The 19,502-nt window shown below is 38.0% G+C and overlaps 2 protein-coding genes across 3 annotated transcripts in view; both read left to right on the top strand.

Annotated features, from left to right (window-relative positions):
* Positions 1–4,313: 4,313 nt before the first annotated feature.
* Positions 4,314–11,999, top strand: LOC139976142 (cationic amino acid transporter 4-like). The gene is made up of 4 exons (XM_071984595.1): positions 4,314–4,901; positions 6,181–8,083; positions 9,910–10,018; positions 10,935–11,999. Exons 2-4 carry the CDS (start codon positions 6,206–6,208, stop codon positions 11,096–11,098), a joined length of 2,151 nt encoding a protein of 716 aa, XP_071840696.1. The 5' UTR covers positions 4,314–4,901; positions 6,181–6,205; the 3' UTR covers positions 11,099–11,999.
* Positions 12,000–13,801: 1,802 nt separating this feature from the next.
* Positions 13,802–19,502, top strand: part of LOC139975646 (eukaryotic translation initiation factor 4 gamma 1-like) — a 39,170-nt gene continuing 33,469 nt past the window's right edge. For both annotated transcript variants that reach the window (XM_071983731.1, XM_071983732.1), the window contains exons 1-6: positions 13,802–13,959; positions 14,745–14,888; positions 15,771–15,833; positions 16,215–16,340; positions 17,261–17,464; positions 18,238–18,345. In XM_071983731.1, coding sequence (XP_071839832.1) covers positions 16,338–16,340; positions 17,261–17,464; positions 18,238–18,345 — 315 coding nt within the window. In that variant the 5' untranslated portion in view covers positions 13,802–13,959; positions 14,745–14,888; positions 15,771–15,833; positions 16,215–16,337. The remainder of the gene's footprint in view (positions 13,960–14,744; positions 14,889–15,770; positions 15,834–16,214; positions 16,341–17,260; positions 17,465–18,237; positions 18,346–19,502) is intronic.

Here is a 19,502-nt window from a genome sequence, read left to right on the forward strand (position 1 = left end):
TTTAGACACTTGCTTTCAGGTACCGTTGTTTTTTGTTCCCTTCAAGTTTTAAAATTTCTGCAAACGTGGCATTATGTTATTACAATAAAGATAGATATAAATAAACTTCTCTTTTGGTTATAATTCATTTTATTAATGTATTGAATGTAGACCTATAAGATTTTTGTGACTTTATTGGAACATTTCATTAGTAACGAAGTTATATACGACTGGAAATGGTATCCGTGTTGCAGGAAACGTGCACGGCTTTTACCTATACTACATTCGCTCCATCAGATCATCCATTCGCACCATAAGATCATTCATTCTCCTCATATATGATCATTCATTATAGCACCATAAGATCATTCATTCGCACCATAAGATCATTCATTCTCACCATAAGATCATTCATTCTCACCATAAGATCATTCATTCTCACCATAAGATCATTCATTCTCACCATAAGATCATTCATTCTCCTCATATATGATCATTTATTATAGCACCATAAGATCATCCATTCGCACCATCATATCATCCATTCGCACCATAAGATCATTCATTCTCCTCATATATGATCATTTATTATAGCACCATAAGATCATTCATTCGCACCATAAGATCATTCATTCTCACCATAAGATCATTCATTCGCACCATAAGATCATTCATTCTCACCATAAGATCATTCATTCTCACCATAAGATCATTCATTCTCACCATAAGATCATTCATTCTCCTCATATATGATCATTTATTATAGCACCATAAGATCATTCATTCGCACCATAAGATCATTCATTCGCACCATAAGATCATTCATTCTCACCATAAGATCATTCATTCTCCTCATATATGATCATTTATTATAGCACCATAAGATCATCCATTCGCACCATCATATCATCCATTCGCACCATAAGATCATTCATTCTCCTCATATATGATCATTTATTATAGCACCATAAGATCATTCATTCGCAAAATGAGACCATAAGATCATTCATTCTCGACCATAAAAACAAGTAGAATATGAAGGAGAAAAATAACTTGAGCATTATCATAGATAATATCAAATAATTGACTGAAATCATATTTAATTTAACGATACAATTCAAATTTAAAATAATTATCTCCAATTTTATTTTATCTAATGGGAGTAAAAAGACCCATTTTAACCAAATTTTAGCATATCTGCAGTTACACGACTTTCGTCATTTTTTTCTTCAAATAAACCACCAGGCAAAATCTCTTTACCCAGGGCCGACGGGAAGGGGGTACGGGGTCCGATGGGGCTACGGCCCTGTGTAAATAAGTGGGTACGGACAAATATAGAATAAAGAATAATTTATTCCTTGCACATGCCTAAGAATGTACCATGAATTTATGAAGACTTCAAAGGGAGTGGGATGCCGGGATACTCTTGCGTATACCGTTACAGCAAGTTTGAAAGCGTATTCGGGAAGAGAGGTATAGGAAATGACACTAATATAATACAAAAACCGAACTTTTTATAAGTAGAACTGATAATCTTAAATGACCGCGGAAAAGAGCATTTTGCGTAGATTTCTGTTTTCTGCCAAATCAGCATTTATTTATAAGGCTAAGTAAATGAACAATGGAAAAAATCAGTGGAAAATTTTTAGACAATGGAAAAGAGCAAAGATATTGATTCGAAATAGCGACCTCTAAATTACAAGCCCAACGCTCAACCAACTGAGCTATTCATCCCTTAGTTGGTGGGATCCCTTTCAGGGGCGTCGTGCGAAAATAAATTTTGGGGGGCCCGTGAGCAGGTGATGACTATCTAAGCGGAGCGCCACCACAGGTTGGCGCACAGCGTACAAGAAAATTTTTCGTCTGGCAGACCCCTCAGATTGCAGGAAACGGCACTTCCCGTGCCTTATGGCAGTAAGCAACACCCCTTAACATTGATAAAAATTTCCGGCAATTTTTTATTTTGGGAAAAATTCTCGAAGGAAGTGATCGCCATTTATTCCTCAGTTTACCAATTCCTCGTCTCCCAGAAGCGCCCAAAATTTAAGAAATCGAAACATTTTTGTGTTGGCTGATCCATGATCGCCGCCCATGACCGTGAGAAGTCGTGACTGGGTGAAGAAAAAGCATATATGCCGTTTGAAAACATGGGCAGAAAAAGCGAAAGTAGCGAAACCTAAGGTCAAACGTGCGATAACGAAGTGATTATATTCCAGGTTAATTGTGACTCTATTTGAAATGGTTATTATTATTCATTTTTTTCGAAACTATACCTATCAGATCATGAGGAAAATTTATTCTGGTGGACCTTTTAGCGAACTGATTGCATTACTTAAGAAGAAGTTCACATGGAGTCCCATAATCTCTGTTCACTACATTTATCTTAAATTTCCGAACTTTGTTACAGGCTTAGAAAACAATTAAAAAATTTGCCATTTTTTCATGGAAAATTGACTGACTTTGGCAAAGGTAACGGGTTGCACTTACTCTGGGACTACGTATATATAATATTGTTCAACAATGGCAGCGTTGATGGCACATTTGGTTTATTAGTTATCAACCAGTTATTATTTAACTGTTTCGATTGACTGAATATCAACAATTAATAACCATTGACCAAGCAGTCAACAGAAGCCCCATTTCTCGTAGGCCCTACAAGAAATGCAGTTGCTGACATTGTTCGAAAACCCTTTTTTTAAATTATGACAAAATTTTATGACACCTTTGACAAACTTTGGGGGCCTGTGCCCCCCGGGCCCCAATAGGCACGACGCCACTGATCCCTTTATAGCCATTTCTTTCCCAAGGGCGCCCTCCATTCAGAAGACACAGTACCTTGTATTCTGTGTAACCAGGGATCACGCCACAGTTTTCATTCGATACAACCGAGAAAGCGGCGGTGAAGGGATTTCATGCGAAATTATGTACTCTTTTAAAGAATAATGGAACAATGTTAATTAAAACATAGTTAGTCCAGCGTTTATCGGATATGCGGTACAAAGCCCAAATATTATCATATAGCGAGACAATATACACAGTTGACATTTTCAAGATAGAAATACCAAATGAAATATTTGCTTCTTAATCTCTTCAAAGAAGACTATAAGTGGATTCAGAGTGAAATTCGATGCCACCGTTCGCTGTCTGTTAAAAGTACAGGTACAACAGCACAGCCCGTCATCTCTCTTCAATTGTAAGTTCTATAAAGGTATCGCACCACAATTAGAGTAGTGCACGTCCGCCTGAGAGGTTAACCATTGTCGGAAAATAGCCCTAAAGTGCCCGACTGTATTGGGATTTTTGGCATTTTCTGAGTCATCACCATTCTTTTTTATGCTTGGTTGTTTAAGAAGATGATAATAAACTACTGATGGTCTAAACATCTGGAGGATTGAAGGTGATTTAAGGTATTTTAGAAATAATCTTGGGTGAAACAAGTAGATTCCGCAGCGACAGCTGGCAGATGGGAAGGGGAGCACTATGATAAACTTTGAGCTCTTCTAGCTCAAAATCTAAATGGTCATGTCAGTTGAAAACTTCTATCTGTGCTCTATCGGCCTTGGAAAGTGACTAGTTTAACGTGTAAGTCAATGGGAGCAATTAATTGTGGTGCGGTACCTATATGAATTTAACTTTGTCGCAAACAGGACACTCGCGATTGTGATTCCGTCTTCAGTCTCAGCCGGTCAACTCAGGTTATCCTAACCATGCAGGACCCAATATTTTCGCCAACATGATCATTATATTGTGATTGCAATAAACCAAGGGTTGGATATAGCTTAGTTAGTATAGAGCATAGGATATAGCTTAGTTAGTAAAGAGCACAGGATATCGCTTAGTTAGTATAGAGAGCATAGGTTATCTTATTTAGTATAGAGCATAGAATATAGCTTAGTTAGCTTATAGTTAGTATATAGCATAGGATAGCTTAGTTAGTATAGAGCATAGAATATAGCCTATAGTTAGTATAGAGCATAAGATATATAGCTTAGTTAGTATAGAGCTTGATGCTTAGTTAGTATAGAGCAGTATAGCTTAGTTAGTAAAGAGCATATGATATAGCTTGGTTAGTATAGAGCATAGGATATAGCTTAGTTAGTATAGAGCATATGATATAGCTTATAGAGCATAGGAATCTTTGGTCTTTTCTAATTGCCAATTAATGTTCCTTTGCTGTCTTGTACGACATTCGGGGACGCTACGGATCCACATACTATAACAGACTTTACAATGTATATGGGGATTAAACGACCCTTCTTTGTACATGCAGCATTGTTCATTGACCTGCGTTTCCACCAAATGCGTCGTCGTCGTCTTTTGTTGGGAAACGAACCGAAATATCGAAGGGTATCTATAACCAAATCCTTGAAGGTTCGGTGCTCCCGAAAAATAGATTTGCTAACAACAAACGCACAAAACTGAAACCAGGCGTGTATCATATCAACGCGTATAGAGGGTAACACTGTAGACAGTTCATAATGTAGGCCTATATGAAACACGGTCGTACGTGTTATCTCAACTAGTAACATACGTACATGGTACGCGGTAACTACGCTATGGGGTTTTGTTATACACTTTATATCAACTTTCAAAGCCAGGGAAAATCGATATTGGAGGAATAACCTGATAAAAGGTAAAATACATAGCCTATGTGATACGTTTTAGTTAACTTTAGAGTTAACTTCAGATTAACTTTAGTCGAGGATTTATTTGTAACGGAAATTTGCTCATCCTATTGGACGCTTTGACAACAACTGTAAATGGATTACCCAAGAATCGTACATATACTGTAACTTACACCACGACGATCCGCGTGAAAACGTGTCTGACGGCAGCTAATTATGATATTGTTATTTATGCAGGACGTGTTTGGCAGGCTGTCCTAAGCTTCGCCTGAAAGGTTTGATTTTATCCTTGTTGAAGTAAGTATGCTGCAGTATGAGCCAAGGGCGTAGGAACCGGAGGGGGGGGGGGGGCTGGGGGGGCGCCAGCCCCCCCAGTGAAAAATGTGGAGGGGCGGAAGTATCATTCCGCCCCCCCGCTTCGCAAGTCAGAAAACCCCTTTTTCATTTCCAAATGAGAAAAAAAAATCTCATTTGGAGCACCAAATTGCATCTAAGGCCTGGTGAAAATACAAAACTAAGTTTACAAAATGGAGTGGGTGTTGAAGTGTGCTGTATTGCACCAAATTGCATCTGAGGCTACCTGGAAATGCAAAAAAATCCAAAGGGGAGGGGGACACCCCCTCCCCTTAGACCCCTCCCCCAGGCCGGCCATCAGTCTTCAGCCCCCCCCCCACTCAAAAGTACCTTCCTACGCCACTGGTATGAGCATTATAACATTACTGAAGTCATTGAAGACTCGCCCCAAACCGCGTGCCGCGCTCTGAAAAAGTTAACTATCCGTTGCTTGCAAATGACGTTTTCTTCTTGTCGCTACAAAATGCATTCAGTAATGAAACGTGATACCTTGTTATCTTTTATCTAGACCTGAGATGTCCACGCTGCTGTGTACACTGTGTTGTGGGTATTGACCGTAGCTGTATGTATTGACTGTACACTAGTGTCTAATTACCGACGGTAGCAAGCTGTGTGTGTATTTTCTGGGATCGATGGTGGTGTCTAACACTTCTGTTACACCTCATTCTAAACTAGGTCAGATTACCGGCATGAGAAATTTGTTTGTTCGCGAGTCTGCACACCCTTTAAGGGATCACTTTAGGCACAAAATTACATTTAATGTGTATAGAGACCGTTAGAAATAAAATGTTAACTATCCTTGTTGTTTTTTCTATATACTATTTTCAATCTTTGAGAAGTGACCCTTTAAACACGTGAGGCATATTAATGAAAGTGGCTGGACTTCTTGGTCTATGACATATTTAAATTCTGCCTAAACTAACCTTCTGGTGGATCTGAACCCTAGGCAACAACTCATCAACGACTTAAGCAATATATGGTGTATTAAAATGCAACTAATTCGTTGAAATATGTAGATCGAACAACCAAACCTATGAACACATTTATATTCATAGATTTACGCCCATTTTGCGTACGCAGTTCAATGTTTGTACAATTGTTTTGTAAAAAAAATACATGTAAATGATGAATGACTGACTGACTGAATGAATGAATGACTGACTGAATGAATGAATATATATGAATGCATATATATATACTTTTCTTATTTGCTTACTTACAGGTTCAGCGAAATATATATTAAAAGTATGGATGGCGTGCTCGAGAAAGTCTCTCGTCTCGGTCGTAGAAAGCCTTTCGACTCTTGGGACGTCGATTATAACTTACAAACTCCGCTCAAGCGAAAACTCTCTACTTTCAGCCTTGTCTTCCTCTGTCTTGGAGAGACACTAGGCTTTGGTATTTTTCTAGTCAATGGTTACGTTTCCAAAGAAGTAGCAGGCCCTGGCACTGTCTTGTCCTTCGTTTTGGCTGGATTAATCGCGCTCATTCCTGCAGCGTGTTACGCAGAGTTCGCCGCTAAATTACCTCGTATGGGATCGTCCTACGATTATATTTATGTGACAATGGGAGAGTTTATCGCATTTCTAGTTGGATGGAATCTTATCTTGGAGTTTGTTCTGAGAGCCATCTCTATGGCACAGATGTGTAGTTATACCTTAGATCAACTGACCGACAACGAGATACAAAACTTAACAATCTCTACGTTCCAACAAGGGACGCCGTGGACGTATGATTACATCGTTGACTATCCAAACATATTAGGATCAATATGTATCATTGCAGCCATAGCGGTCGTCTATTTTGGCGCCAATTTTACTGCCAAGGTTATTTCGACTTTATTAGTTTTTAAATTCGCTGTCGTCTGCTTCACGATATATATTGGTATTGTGACCGCAGGTGACACAACCTTTTCTACTCATAAGAGAGGCTTTCTACCCTATGGAACCGTTGGGGTAATACGCGGAATTCTTCCGTGTTATTTTGCATTTACGGCGTTCAATACTATCGGTGCGCTTGGAGCGGAAGTTAAAGTTCCTCAAAGACACATTCCGCGTTCCATCACCATTTACATGATTATTAGTGTCATAACGTACGTTTTAAATGCCATTTCGCTTAATTTGGCAGTAAATAGTGAACATATTAAATCCGGTCAAGCTTACTTTGAAACATTCAGCATCACAGGGCACAAAAGTCTTGTGTGGGGCAGATATTTTATTGGCTTAGGTTCCGTTTGTACTGTTTTCTCTTCGGTAATCATCAACATATTTTGTGTTCCAAGGATACTTCTTTCAATGTGTACTGACGGTCTTTTATTCCCGTGCTTAGATGAAGATACATTTGTTGGGAAACGTCTTAGCTTGAAAGAAACGTTGATATTTGGTTTCATTCTGGTCGTGGTGACCATGTTTATCAAAGTACATGCTTTCGAGCAGTTTCAATCAGCAGGTATACTTTGTTCTCTGATCCTGGTGAGTGTGGCACTTATAATCCTCCGTTACACTCCTTACCGAGTTGAAGTTATTAAAGTAACTGAAGATGTACCTACCAATGAAGACGACATTGAAGATATTTTTGAAGAACCAATCGACAAGGCTGTAGTGACCAAGCAGAGCGATGGTAAAATATCAAATTCACGAGACGCTCTTTCCAAGCAAGAAACTGATGAGGAAACAAGCACAGCTGAAGAAAATATAGAATTATTTTCTACCGCAGAACCAGACGACCAGCAATTAGGTCTCTTAGAAACAGAACTATCGCGTCTATTGCCAAGTAGCGACGACGAAATTGAGGGCAGCAATCCCCTTCAAATGGTGGGAAGGAATTCAAAACTTAACAATAGTAATATCGCTTTGAATATTCCAGGGTCGTTAAAGGCAGATTTACATCATGCTTTCGATCCAATTGGACGATTTTCACCGGGAGCTGTTGTTGTGACCTGCTTACTGTCCACAATCGCGTTCCAAGTTGGATTTGCGGCGGTGGTAACTAGCACAGGGTTTCTCGTCTTATCAAAATCGAAAGTCTGGTCTGTGCTACAGGTGATCCTATTAGCCCTGTCGCTGGTCTCTGTATTGCCGATATACTTACATTACCAAAGGGAACGACAAAAGGGTATTAGTGAGGTAATCTACAATTTGTATTAAAGGAATGTTCCAGTGGCTGACAGACATGATTGGTTTACAAAATGGAGGGAAATTTCCCGCATATTTACGTCCGCGAAATCATACTCTAACAACAGAGTGTTAAAATAATGTGTCTACAAAAAACGAAAAAAAAAACTTTGCATAGAATATTGACAGCTATGCAAACATTCATAATATGTCAAATTCCAAGGATAAATCAATAAAAAATTTATTGCTATTTTTGTTGTTGTTAACAATTACTATGAACACTCCCGGATACTGGAGTAAGAGGGGTTTATAGCCCTGTCAAAATATGTTACACTGCAATTAAATATAGTTTGAGTTAGGGAAAAGAATTTGAGAATCGGTTTCGAGTAGCAGTGTGGAATATATTTTTCTTCAAGATGTTAAACTGACTGTCACCACTCACTGGAATATCCCTTTAAATATCACAAGATGTAATTAAATAGATCTGCTAACTAATATTAACATTTTGATAAGGAATCGAAAATGACTAGTAAGCCTAAAAAATATTTCCGTTACTATTTTGGTACTAATATTTGGCAGTAACGTATACGTTTTTGTGATACGGAGAAAGGTAGACGAAAGCTCAAATAAATAAAAAGAATGAGGGGCGTATATAGATAAATGAGTGAAGGGGAGGCGGGGAGGAGGCTAAGTGTTGGAGCAGGAGGAGGAGGAGGGGACTTCCAGACGCAGACTCGTGGAAATCAGAAGTAAGTCTACGATCAATACCAACGGGAAAGAAATCAGCCGAAATAGCAATTTTTCCCTTAGAATATTACTTCACAGTAATACCTACTTCTGATATGTCATATTGTGTTGAAAATCGCTACGAGAATAAGCCTGTGTGAGAATCATACGAATGCCTTGTGATTTGTACATTAGATCCGACTAGGACTGTGTGTTAAATCATTTGAAAATCCCTGCTGGAGAACAAGAAGAATCGTAAACGGTTGCAGTTTCTCCCCCGCGCAGAGTATACCTCTCCCAACACTTGCTTGTTTTCCCTGTTTGTGAGAAACATACATCGGCTATAATATCTGCTACAGTTGGGTCTCGACTACACCCGCCCCCCCCCCTCCTCCCGAACATTGTGGTATGTGGTATATTCTTAATAGCTTGATGATAAGTAATATGACTGAAAATGTAATGTTGGTCTCGCATTTTGACATTTTTCGAAAGCGACGTGTGTGTCTGTAAGATAACGAGGTTATTAGCAAGTCCACGTACGATGCCACACATGTATCTTGATACTATGGAAAGGAGAAAACCATTGAAATACAATCAATATAATATGTTCATCACACTGTTGCTAATTCAAAACCTTTCAGGAAGTATAACCATGGTGGTGTATTTCTGCCTTATCCTACTGTAAAACTGCAGACCTGTCTTTTTCTTCTATCCCGTACCGCACCCCCCCCCCGCCCCAGCATGTCCTCCTAAGTATAGCTGCCCTCCTCCATTTCTGCCATCATATCCACCTGCACCCGGTCTCTTGTCAGCGCCATTTTGAAAACTGTTCATCTACCATTTAGCTTTCTCTATATATACCTGCCCATCAGATTACTGTCCTCACACAACCACCTCCCTTTGCAGTACCCTTCATTGAAGACTGCCTTCCTGATCCTGTCCTTCGCCCATACCCGCTGCCCTACCTCTGCTCCTACCCTCTGACCCTACCCTCTGCTTTTCTGTATCACTCCTCTATGGCCCTCCTCCTCGCCTAGCCTCATTGTCAGTATATGCTTATAATAAACACTTTTAACCTAATACTTCACGTGACATCATTTCACCTATGACAGGTTCCGTTTGTGCCAACGCTACCCCTAATAAGCATATTCATCGACATATTGTTCCTCTTTCAAATACCGCCAACCACCTGGGTAAGATCTCTACTGTGGCTGGTAGTCGGTAAGTTCATGAATATTTAGTGCCCGTTTACTCATAATTCCTAACTTGATAACTATATATAGACAATTATTCAAAAATGTGAGAAATTGAAGATGCAAGTGAAATTTAATTAATAGATCTTGGCTCGACACATCTCAAATCGATCAAATAATCAAATATAGTCTAATGTTAAAGACAAAACAAAGACTGAAAAACAACCACGTAATATTAGACCAAATCGAGTAAAGGTATGCTATGGTGTCCAAGAACAATTCGCAAAGCTATCACACTATCGATGGTACGGTAGTTTTAAGGAAACGTCTTTGAATCTTGCTAGGTTGGTTCTATATATGCACATCCTGTCATCTGTTATCAATGTATAAATGTATACTTGAATTTGATAACAGGCCGATCAATTCTACCTACTCAAAACACCCACCTGACCCCCTTCTAATTTAGAAGGGAATTAGTAACGAGAGTACAGACACCCAAAACGAGCAGAATCAAAATCACATGGTTATTGCACTTACCTATCACAATACAAATCTCCCAAATTTTGATTTCTTCTTAACGTTTTCAACAGTTTTTTTTCTGGATTTTCTGACAATCTCAATTATTACCAGATTTTGAGGTTTGTCCAATAAAATTAGACAATCCAATGTCTCATTGCCCAGGTCAATATTCTTACATACATATTTTGTATAGCAAAATGTATTCATGAAGACATGAATATTCATAGCACATGAGTAAAGAACACCCAATAATGATCACAGTTAGGCTGACTATACAGCAAGTGTTATGAAGAAAAGAACAACACTTATTCAAAACGCATATATCCTTAACAAACAAGAAAATTTACTTATGGCTATTTCCATAGCCAGGATGTCTTATCTTCTTAGATAAATTGATGTCCTGTTTTATCTCCTTCTATACACAGGAATGTTGATCTACTTGACCTTTGGATTCTCTCACAGCAGGCAAAATTATAACAGAAATGAGAAGAAAGACACAAAATATAATATCTCCTATCATCGAAATGTGCCACCGAAAGAACAATTTGAGACTGTCGAGATATTTCAACAACTTTATAGGAATAATTAATTTATTCGAAAACCGCTAAATAAATGAACATGTACAGGCGCGTAGTCAGGAATTTGCAAGGGGGGCGGGGGGCGAACCTGTAGGCAAACTATCTGAGCAGTAGATTCTGCATTGAAAACTATCTAAGCGTATTGCCACCATGAGTTGGCGCGAATCGTACAAGAACATTTTGGCTGAAAATGCCTCCCAGATCGCTGGAAATGGCACTTCCCAGGCCTTGTTAGTTGCATCTAAGCTTGAAATTACTAGCGATATCATAAAAACATCCAAAAAATATGCTCAGTGGGGTGGGGGCGGTGCCCCCTTCGCCCCCCCTGGCTACGCGCCTGAACATGTAGTATGGGAATTGAGCTGAAAAGAACAAATAATTTCCTTTTCTCGTTTATGGTTTCACTGTAACTGATATTAACTATACTACCAATGAATTCTGTCTATCGCGAATCAACCTAGCTAATGGCATGTTGTGTAACTTGGATCAAAAGAGGACGCGATGAGTTCAACCAAACTCTATACTATGACTGCAAATATTCAAATCGTTCACTGGTTTTACCACAAATGATTACATAAATGTACAACAATTTACTGAAATTGACTGATGTTAGTGATTTTAATTAACTAAACTTAGTGAGATGTGTTTTCTCTAATATTTACGGTTTTATCACCAACTTCTTTTATATTTTTATTTTATGAATACAAAGAACCCTTAATCAAAGTAAGCGCGTCGTGAAAAGAAGATACACTTAAGATAAAGATCATTAAGATATTAGCATATATAAAGCATTTTACAAACTCATAATTGAATATTGGAAAAATCAATAGTTAGGTTCTACTTGATTTTATACTCAACAGCTCAAATAGTATTTGACATATACATCAATGTTTTCATTTCGTTAAATTTCAATTCGTTTCGTTTCGTTTCATTTCAATGTATTCATCGCCCAAACCGCGTGCCGCGCTCTGAAAAAGTTAAACTTTCCGTTGCTTGCAAGTGAAGTTTTCTGCTTGTCGCTACAAAATGCAGACAGTAATGACACGTGATACCTTGTTATCTTTAGCTGGACCTGAGATGTCCAGAGATATCGTTTGCACACTGTACTGTGGGTATTGACCGCAGCTGTATGTACTGACTGTACACAAGTGTCTAATTACCGAAGGTAGTAAGTTGTGTGCGTATTATCTGGGATCGATGGTGGTGTCTAACACCTCTGTTACACCTCATTCGAAACTAGGTCAGATTACCGGCATTAGACGTTTCTTTTTGCGCGAGTCTTCACACCTTTCAAGCATGACAAGCTACCGTAATACAAAATATAATTAACAACTTAGTTGTGAAAGGACGTGTTATGTATTGCCTCTCTGGACTCAAGAAAACTTGAAGAAGAATAAGAAGAATAAAGAAGAAAAGGATACCGTTTGCCTTGAAAAGCCACGCTTCAAAGGATACCTACTAGGGTGACGGAATCTTCAGCAACACTAATCGACCTTAATCTAACTAATTAACAGGCCAATTACTACTGGAATTCTTATTGATGATATGACAGATCGTTTTCCTGTTTATACTCTCATCGACAGTGATATTCCTATTAATAAACCATATTCTCCAAATAGATTTTCCGTAAAATCTCAGCTGATAGGCCAGCTGGTTTTAATTATGTCATCCAACATGAATCATGGTCATCCATCCATCCGTCCGTCCTTCCGTCCGTCCGTCCGTCCGTCCATCCATCTACGTACTGTGCCTTTCACATTCTCTCATGCAAAAACTGAATGCCTCAACCAGAAATGTAATATTTGATGTAAAGTAATACTTATAATGCTGCAAAGCACTCCCGAAAGCGGAGCGATTAGGGACGAGGGAGCGAGTACCATGGTTACCGAGTACCTTGGTTACCGAGTACCTTGGTAACCAAGTACCCTGGTTACAGAGTACCGTCCCCGTCTACGTCCAGGAATTAAAAAAAAAATTGGAATTATTCTGTGCCTCTTGATTTTGTGATAATTGCTAATTCTCTCTTCTCCAACCCAGCTTCCTATCAAAATTGAAAATTTCAATCTTATATTCGACTGGAAGTTTGATTGTTCATTGCTTTCAGCGTCATGACTGAATTTGAGAGATTAACTGCTTGTATACTTTTAAATGATGTGTGCCACATTCTTTTATAAAGCGGTTATTATATGTTTGTTAGACTTAAACGGAACACTGTTAAAAAAATCCTGAAAAAAATACTACGGGTTCATGCTTTAATCTCTGACACTCAAAAGGAAAACTATCTACGAAATCCTAAAGATATATTACCTTTTCATTACACTATTATACCAAACCACTGAAGAACCAGCAAGCAATAATCCCTGGAAACCCAAGCAACTATTCCATACTAGAACATATAGTTAAGAAAATATCTTCTCGTACATATCTATTGCCACATATCTTATATTTGAAACCAATCCCTTGATAAACACCCTCATAATCCCTCCAGTACCCCTCTCCTCCCCTTTTAAAAATATTTTTCATTAATACACCCATGTCATTATAATGTGCAGCAAATTCTTTACGAATTGTAGCCTGAATGGCGTTCAATGGCTCAATAGCCATTACAACACAGTTTGAAGCTTTCGGTCACAGTAACGCAACACAGTGCTATTGTGCAATAAAGGGGATTCCCCTTCTATATGTAGCATCCATTTCGACAGTGTTTTTTTTTTTTTTTCGTCAAAGTATATACCCACAATATGATGTCAAAAATACAACGTAGCATTCCGGCACTTGTAGTATTTCTACCACAGTGAACTAGTTCTTGTTAATCCAGAGATCAGGTACTATATGCCATTGTTTTCATTAACAAGTGAACTTCAAAGTTCAGGTAAGTCAAAATTTAGATTCTTCCATTTGCGGCAGCTCAAACTTATACTGCCTGCCTTTGATCCCAGACATGTTTACTGACCTAGGCCTAAGCGTATAGGCCTACCTAGGTATCTTGGTGGGGTAAATTATGTCGCCGTTACCGACTTTGAACCGCTAACTATTACTCATTATCTATAGATGTTACATGCCTAGCTTTTGCATTACTAGCTAGATTCACATTCATTTTGATAAAAGTAGAAACAATAGATAAAATACTGGCCAATTTTGGAGGGAGTAACTTCGTCACATGGTGCAGTCTACTGAATAGATTGTATGCATCAATACTTTATAATTATATCAAATTACTAACTTGTTATCAACACAATGAGTTTTTACAATACATTAAATTATATGTTCCTATAGACACTTTTTTTAGACCTTTTTTTAGCTGACACTTTTTTTAGCTGCTAGACCTCAAGTCTTCAAGGTCAACTTTGCTGCAAAATAAGTCCCACAGAGATATTCCCTTGACATTATCACAACTTGACGGCATTGAGGTGTTTACGTTTATTCAGTGAAATCCTTGTTTTTATTCATTTGGTTTAACCACTATCTATAAAAGTTTGTCTCATACAGAAAATTAAGTTCTCAAGAAACACTAAGTTTTTACAAGTAATGGTCCAAATTTTCAAGGACTTTACAAAAATGATGTTTATTGATTAGCCTGATGGGTATATCATCCACAGTTCCAAGTGAAATTCAAGAAACTCTAAGATATTTAGTATTGATCATTGTCTGCCATAGGTGTTGTAGATGGATTCCTTTGAGGAATTTCTCAGAGAGGTCACTCCTCACAACATCCAGCATCAAGTCTCAATACTCAAGATACAGTCCTTGCTCTGGTCAGAGGATACACTGGCTCAGATTGTCAACTGCATTTTTGAAAAGGTAACATCAAAATATATATATACCATCTTCTTCCTATATATATGGTGGAGGTGACCTTTTAATTTGTTCAAGGACCTAGAGTGTACCTGCAATCTGTAGGTTGTTATGATCAATGTGAACTCAGAGACTTTTGGGAAGTACATGCATCACAAGTAGTTATAAAGGTCCTCAGGTCAGACCTGCTAACCTGTCTCTCAATCTTGTCCTGCAAAGGCATTTTGCTCCATGTTGCTACTGCTGGTATGAACATACCCAGAAATCAGAATTTACTGGAAGAATTAGCACATCAACATCAAAGAGCATCTATAGGAAATGACCTTGTAGTAAAGGAATAAATTCAGATGTTGTGCTGCCTCACTTCGTTAAAGAAACGTACTGAAACCTCATCTTATGCGTCAAGCATTCTTCAATGTTAAACAATAATTATTTTGTTCATTTGTTTTTTATTTCTTTTTTTCCTTTCTCTCCCGCACCTTGAGCACCCTTCCGGGTGGATATGCACCCCTAATAAATCACCATTATTATTATTATCATTTATTAAAAATTCAAGTAAGTGTGACTAGATGATATCCTATTTTCGACTTGCTCAAGTCTTTCCACACAGGTACAGTACATATTCCATAACCAATAAAGGTGATTGGATTTGCTTCTCCCGTAAACCCTAAGTTATAGTGTTAGATTCAAGTTTTCTGGCCGGACCCGCCAACAAGCACTCTATCACAGAAACTAAACTTCATCACAGGGCAATGTCTAGGGTGATACAAAGACCAAAAAAAAAAAAAAAATGATATGACCGGAAGGACCGAATCCCATTTTTCACTAAAAAATCCTTTTAAAGCCATATACAGAGGGTTACATACCTTTCTTTTTTTGGATTCACAGGTCTCGGCTGAACCATCGGACCTAATCTATTTGTATGTTTATACATGCAAGATGATGCTTGAAGTAAGTCTAGGGCCTATTTATATATATATATATATATATATATATATATATATATATATATATATATTATATTTCCAAATATACTAGCTGGACCAAATAGTTCTCACTCACAGTGGAATATTCAATACCTCATTCATTTAAATAATTTTGATGTAAAATTTTCCAGCAAGCTATTAGCTATACATTATACTGTTTACTTTTAGGTGCTATGTGCTGGTGATTTTTTTCATTCCCTTCGTGTTTGCTGTTTATACCTTTTAGCTTATTGCACAGAATCACACAACAAATAATCCGGAATAAACAACTAGGGTTTGTCCTTTCTGATTTAACCTCTAAAAAATTGTTTTTCCCCCATTCTCTTCATGTTTCCTGTTTTGACAGTTTGAAGTTAAAAACATTGGTTCCAGCACAGAGGAGACAACTGTGACCTTTGAAGATGTGATGCAATCAAGAGCTGGATTTCATTTAACAGAGATACTTTAGAAGCAGAAAAAAGGAGAGCAAATGGTAAAAGCACTGCTTGTTGAGTTTACTATTACGTGCACTTATAAGTAGCTAAATTGATAGCAGCAGCAGGGGTGTTGTGGGGGGGGGGGAGCCAGAAGAGGATTGAATCAACATGAGGAGGGGGAAGACTTTGAGGGGCTGTTTATTATGAAGCTTTATGGGAGCAAGACAGAAAATCACTTTGAATCTTCCCAACAAAGAGAATTGTGTGGATTCAGCTTCTCAATTAAATTAAGTGTTTAATTATTTTTCAATGAAAGGCCAACCTATTAAAATAACAAGAGCAATTTTCATAGAATATACTCACATACACACAACAATTGGGCAATTTGCAATGTTAAAAGTCGCATAAGAGTACTTTTCGGTAGTTTCAAAAGATTGAATCAAAGGGAGAGAAAGGGTGGGGGGAGGGTGAGAGATGAGGACAAACTCTGCAGGAAAGTGTGTAATAAAATATATTGTCGCACCAGGAAACTAAGTAATCACTATTTTCAAAACTGTTTTTGTGGTACTGATAAATATTTCTGTTTTTGGGATATGTAAAGTAAAATAGTTAGACAACACTTTTATGTGCATCATCACTACATGTGACTGTTTCGGAAACATGAGTGATGGCCACATGTTAACCCCTACCAGCTAAATGGGGAAAGCTGTGTAATGTGGACTACATACTAGAAAGTACCAACAGTTAATGTCAATGTACCAATTTCACGATATGGAAAGGGGAGCCGTCTCTCAATTAGACCCCTCCCCTAGGATGAACTGTCCATCTCTTCAATCAAAGCAAATGTGGTAATCCTATGCTAGGAACCCTTTATACGGTAATAGAAATTCGAACACCAACCTGAGACCTCAGTTCTACTCGTTCAGCAAAGAGATTAATTAAATCTAATCTTTTTTTCTTTAAACATTTCTCACAGAAGTCGATGGCTGGCAAGGAAGCTGGGAATGGACTGGGTGCTGTTTGTTCTTTTCTCTCCCAGCTTTTTGTTCAAGATGTCCTGTCCTCGGATACTCTCCTGTTTTGTATCCATGCACTGATGGCGCATAACACAGAGATTACTTGGCAATGCTTGTCCAAAATACTGAAGAACTCATTCGTACACCTTGAAAGTCTTGGAACGGTATGTAAGACAGAGTGGGTCTAAGATACCCATTAATAAACGCTATATAAGACAGAAGAGGAAAAAATGTATTAATTGAAAGATAATGTTGACATTCATTTGACATGCAACTATGTATGTTATAGTCCTTAAGCTGATACACCAGAGTATGTGGCATTGAGTTGATTCATTGAAAGGAACAATTTGGAAAAAGTAATTATCTGTTTGCAAGTTATATTGTAGCCTAAAAATACATATATTTATATAAATGTATGCATATATTCCTTGCTCACATGTCCCTTTTCCCTGTCCAATTTCCTCTCACTCCTCCATTGCCCTATCATGCCACGCCCCCTCCTTTTATATTTACTCCTCCATCTCCCATATCACACCCCCCTTATGCTACATTTCTTCCTCCCTTCTCCACTGCCTCACCCCCCTGCTCTAGTTCCTCCTCCCTTCTTTCTAGCCTCACCACCCCTCTGCTAAAATTCCCTTCTATCTACTCCCCTGCCTCTTCTCCCTTCTGCTGTTTTTCCTCCTCTCTCCTCTCCCTTCCTCGTCCCTCTTCTGTTCTATTTCCTCAACCTTTTCATATGCCTTCTCTCTGTCCTCATTCTATTTCCGCCGCCTTTTCTCATTCGTTCTCCCCTGCCTTCACCTCCCCTACTGCTCTTTATCCTCATTGTGCATGACCATCTACAGTATATGCTCTTTTATTTAAGAATTTCCTACAGGTGTGTTTTGTCGAACAATAAAATATTCTTTTGACACATCCTTACATTATTTTCCAGTCGCATCTATTTAAACGTGTCTTCCAGAGGATTTATGACAAGATTCAGGGAAAGCATTTCTCTGTTCAAACCAGATTCATGCTCTGTGATTTGAATGACCTTGAAGAGGTAAGGATTAATATTTCATACATTAACATGTGGTCATACTGTGTACACTCTGAACAGTTAAAATTGACCATACCATCCTACGCCCCTCAGTATTAGATTTATAGCAAGTGCGGAGTGTAAATGGATTTTTCATTCCCCTATCACCCTAGTAACTATTTTTGCACCTTTATCCATAGCCAATTCTTCTTTTCTTAGCTGTATCATCTCCATTGTTCAGTCTATTTTTACTCTGTTCAATGTTCACCAGTCCAATTTAGTTGTCTGTCTGTCTGTCTCATTTTAAATATGTCCATAATCTGTTTTACGTTCAGTTTGCCCTTGACGAAGATCCTGCTAGGATTGAAACGTCAGGCCTATGCCCTTTCATTATTTCATATTGCAAGGAGGAGGTTACACAACTGTTCAAGCCAATAATTCCTTTGCCCATTCAAATTTTATTTGACCTTTAACTGTGTACAATAGTACGACATTAACAAGGAAATAATAATGAAGTAAGTTACATTATAACTCATGATTAATTTAACTTATCATTCATTAACTGTTGTTACATCATGTACGTGTAGGGCAGTGTAAAATTAGACGATGTTATCATATAAAAACATTTTCAATCTGTTCTACTCATTTAAATATTATGCTGATTGACTCTGATGATGTTTCTTTTTGTTTTTATCTTTTTTTTTGGGGGGGGGGGGAGGGAGGGGGAGAGTGGAGACTATCTAAAGAAATGTAGACGCTGGCCGGATTTAAATTGAAGTTAATATCAGGGACCTGCCAGTCACACTTGGAAAAACTATAAAGTAAACGAAATAATTTAATAAAGACGACACAGTCCGTGCGTTACTTTAACAAAATATATATCCGTATGCTCTCGTGGTCTTCACGGAAGTCCTTGCCTCAGTTTACAGAGGCAAGACTTTTACATAGTTCATTGCACATTGTGAATTGGGTATAATTAGTTGGCAAGCTTTTAAAATAGTTAGTCAAATTAGCTAGTTGCCTTTAACCCAGTCGTTTATAATTGAATGCAGTTTTCAGTCGTTATTTTACTTTCTACAGAAATATACAGGTTTGCCCCTTTGGCATTGTTAAATATTGTCACTGAGTATGTAAATTATTGATTTTCTGATATTATTGTATTCATGTAATCAGGTATGTAT

This window comes from Apostichopus japonicus, chromosome 11 (genome assembly GCF_037975245.1).
Source record: "Apostichopus japonicus isolate 1M-3 chromosome 11, ASM3797524v1, whole genome shotgun sequence".
Lineage (NCBI taxonomy): Eukaryota > Metazoa > Echinodermata > Holothuroidea > Aspidochirotida > Stichopodidae > Apostichopus > Apostichopus japonicus.

What these genes read in the sequence shown, in the direction of transcription:
- LOC139976142 (XM_071984595.1), top strand. Translation starts at nt 6,206, where the DNA reads ATGGATGGCGTGCTCGAGAAAGTCTCTCGTCTCGGTCGTAGAAAGCCT. An exon ending in GACAAAAGGGTATTAGTGAG is followed by an intron (nt 8,084 to 9,909) that starts GTAATCTACAAT and finishes CACCTATGACAG; the next exon opens with GTTCCGTTTGTGCCAACGCT. An exon ending in TCTACTGTGGCTGGTAGTCG is followed by an intron (nt 10,019 to 10,934) that starts GTAAGTTCATGA and finishes TTCTATACACAG; the next exon opens with GAATGTTGATCTACTTGACC.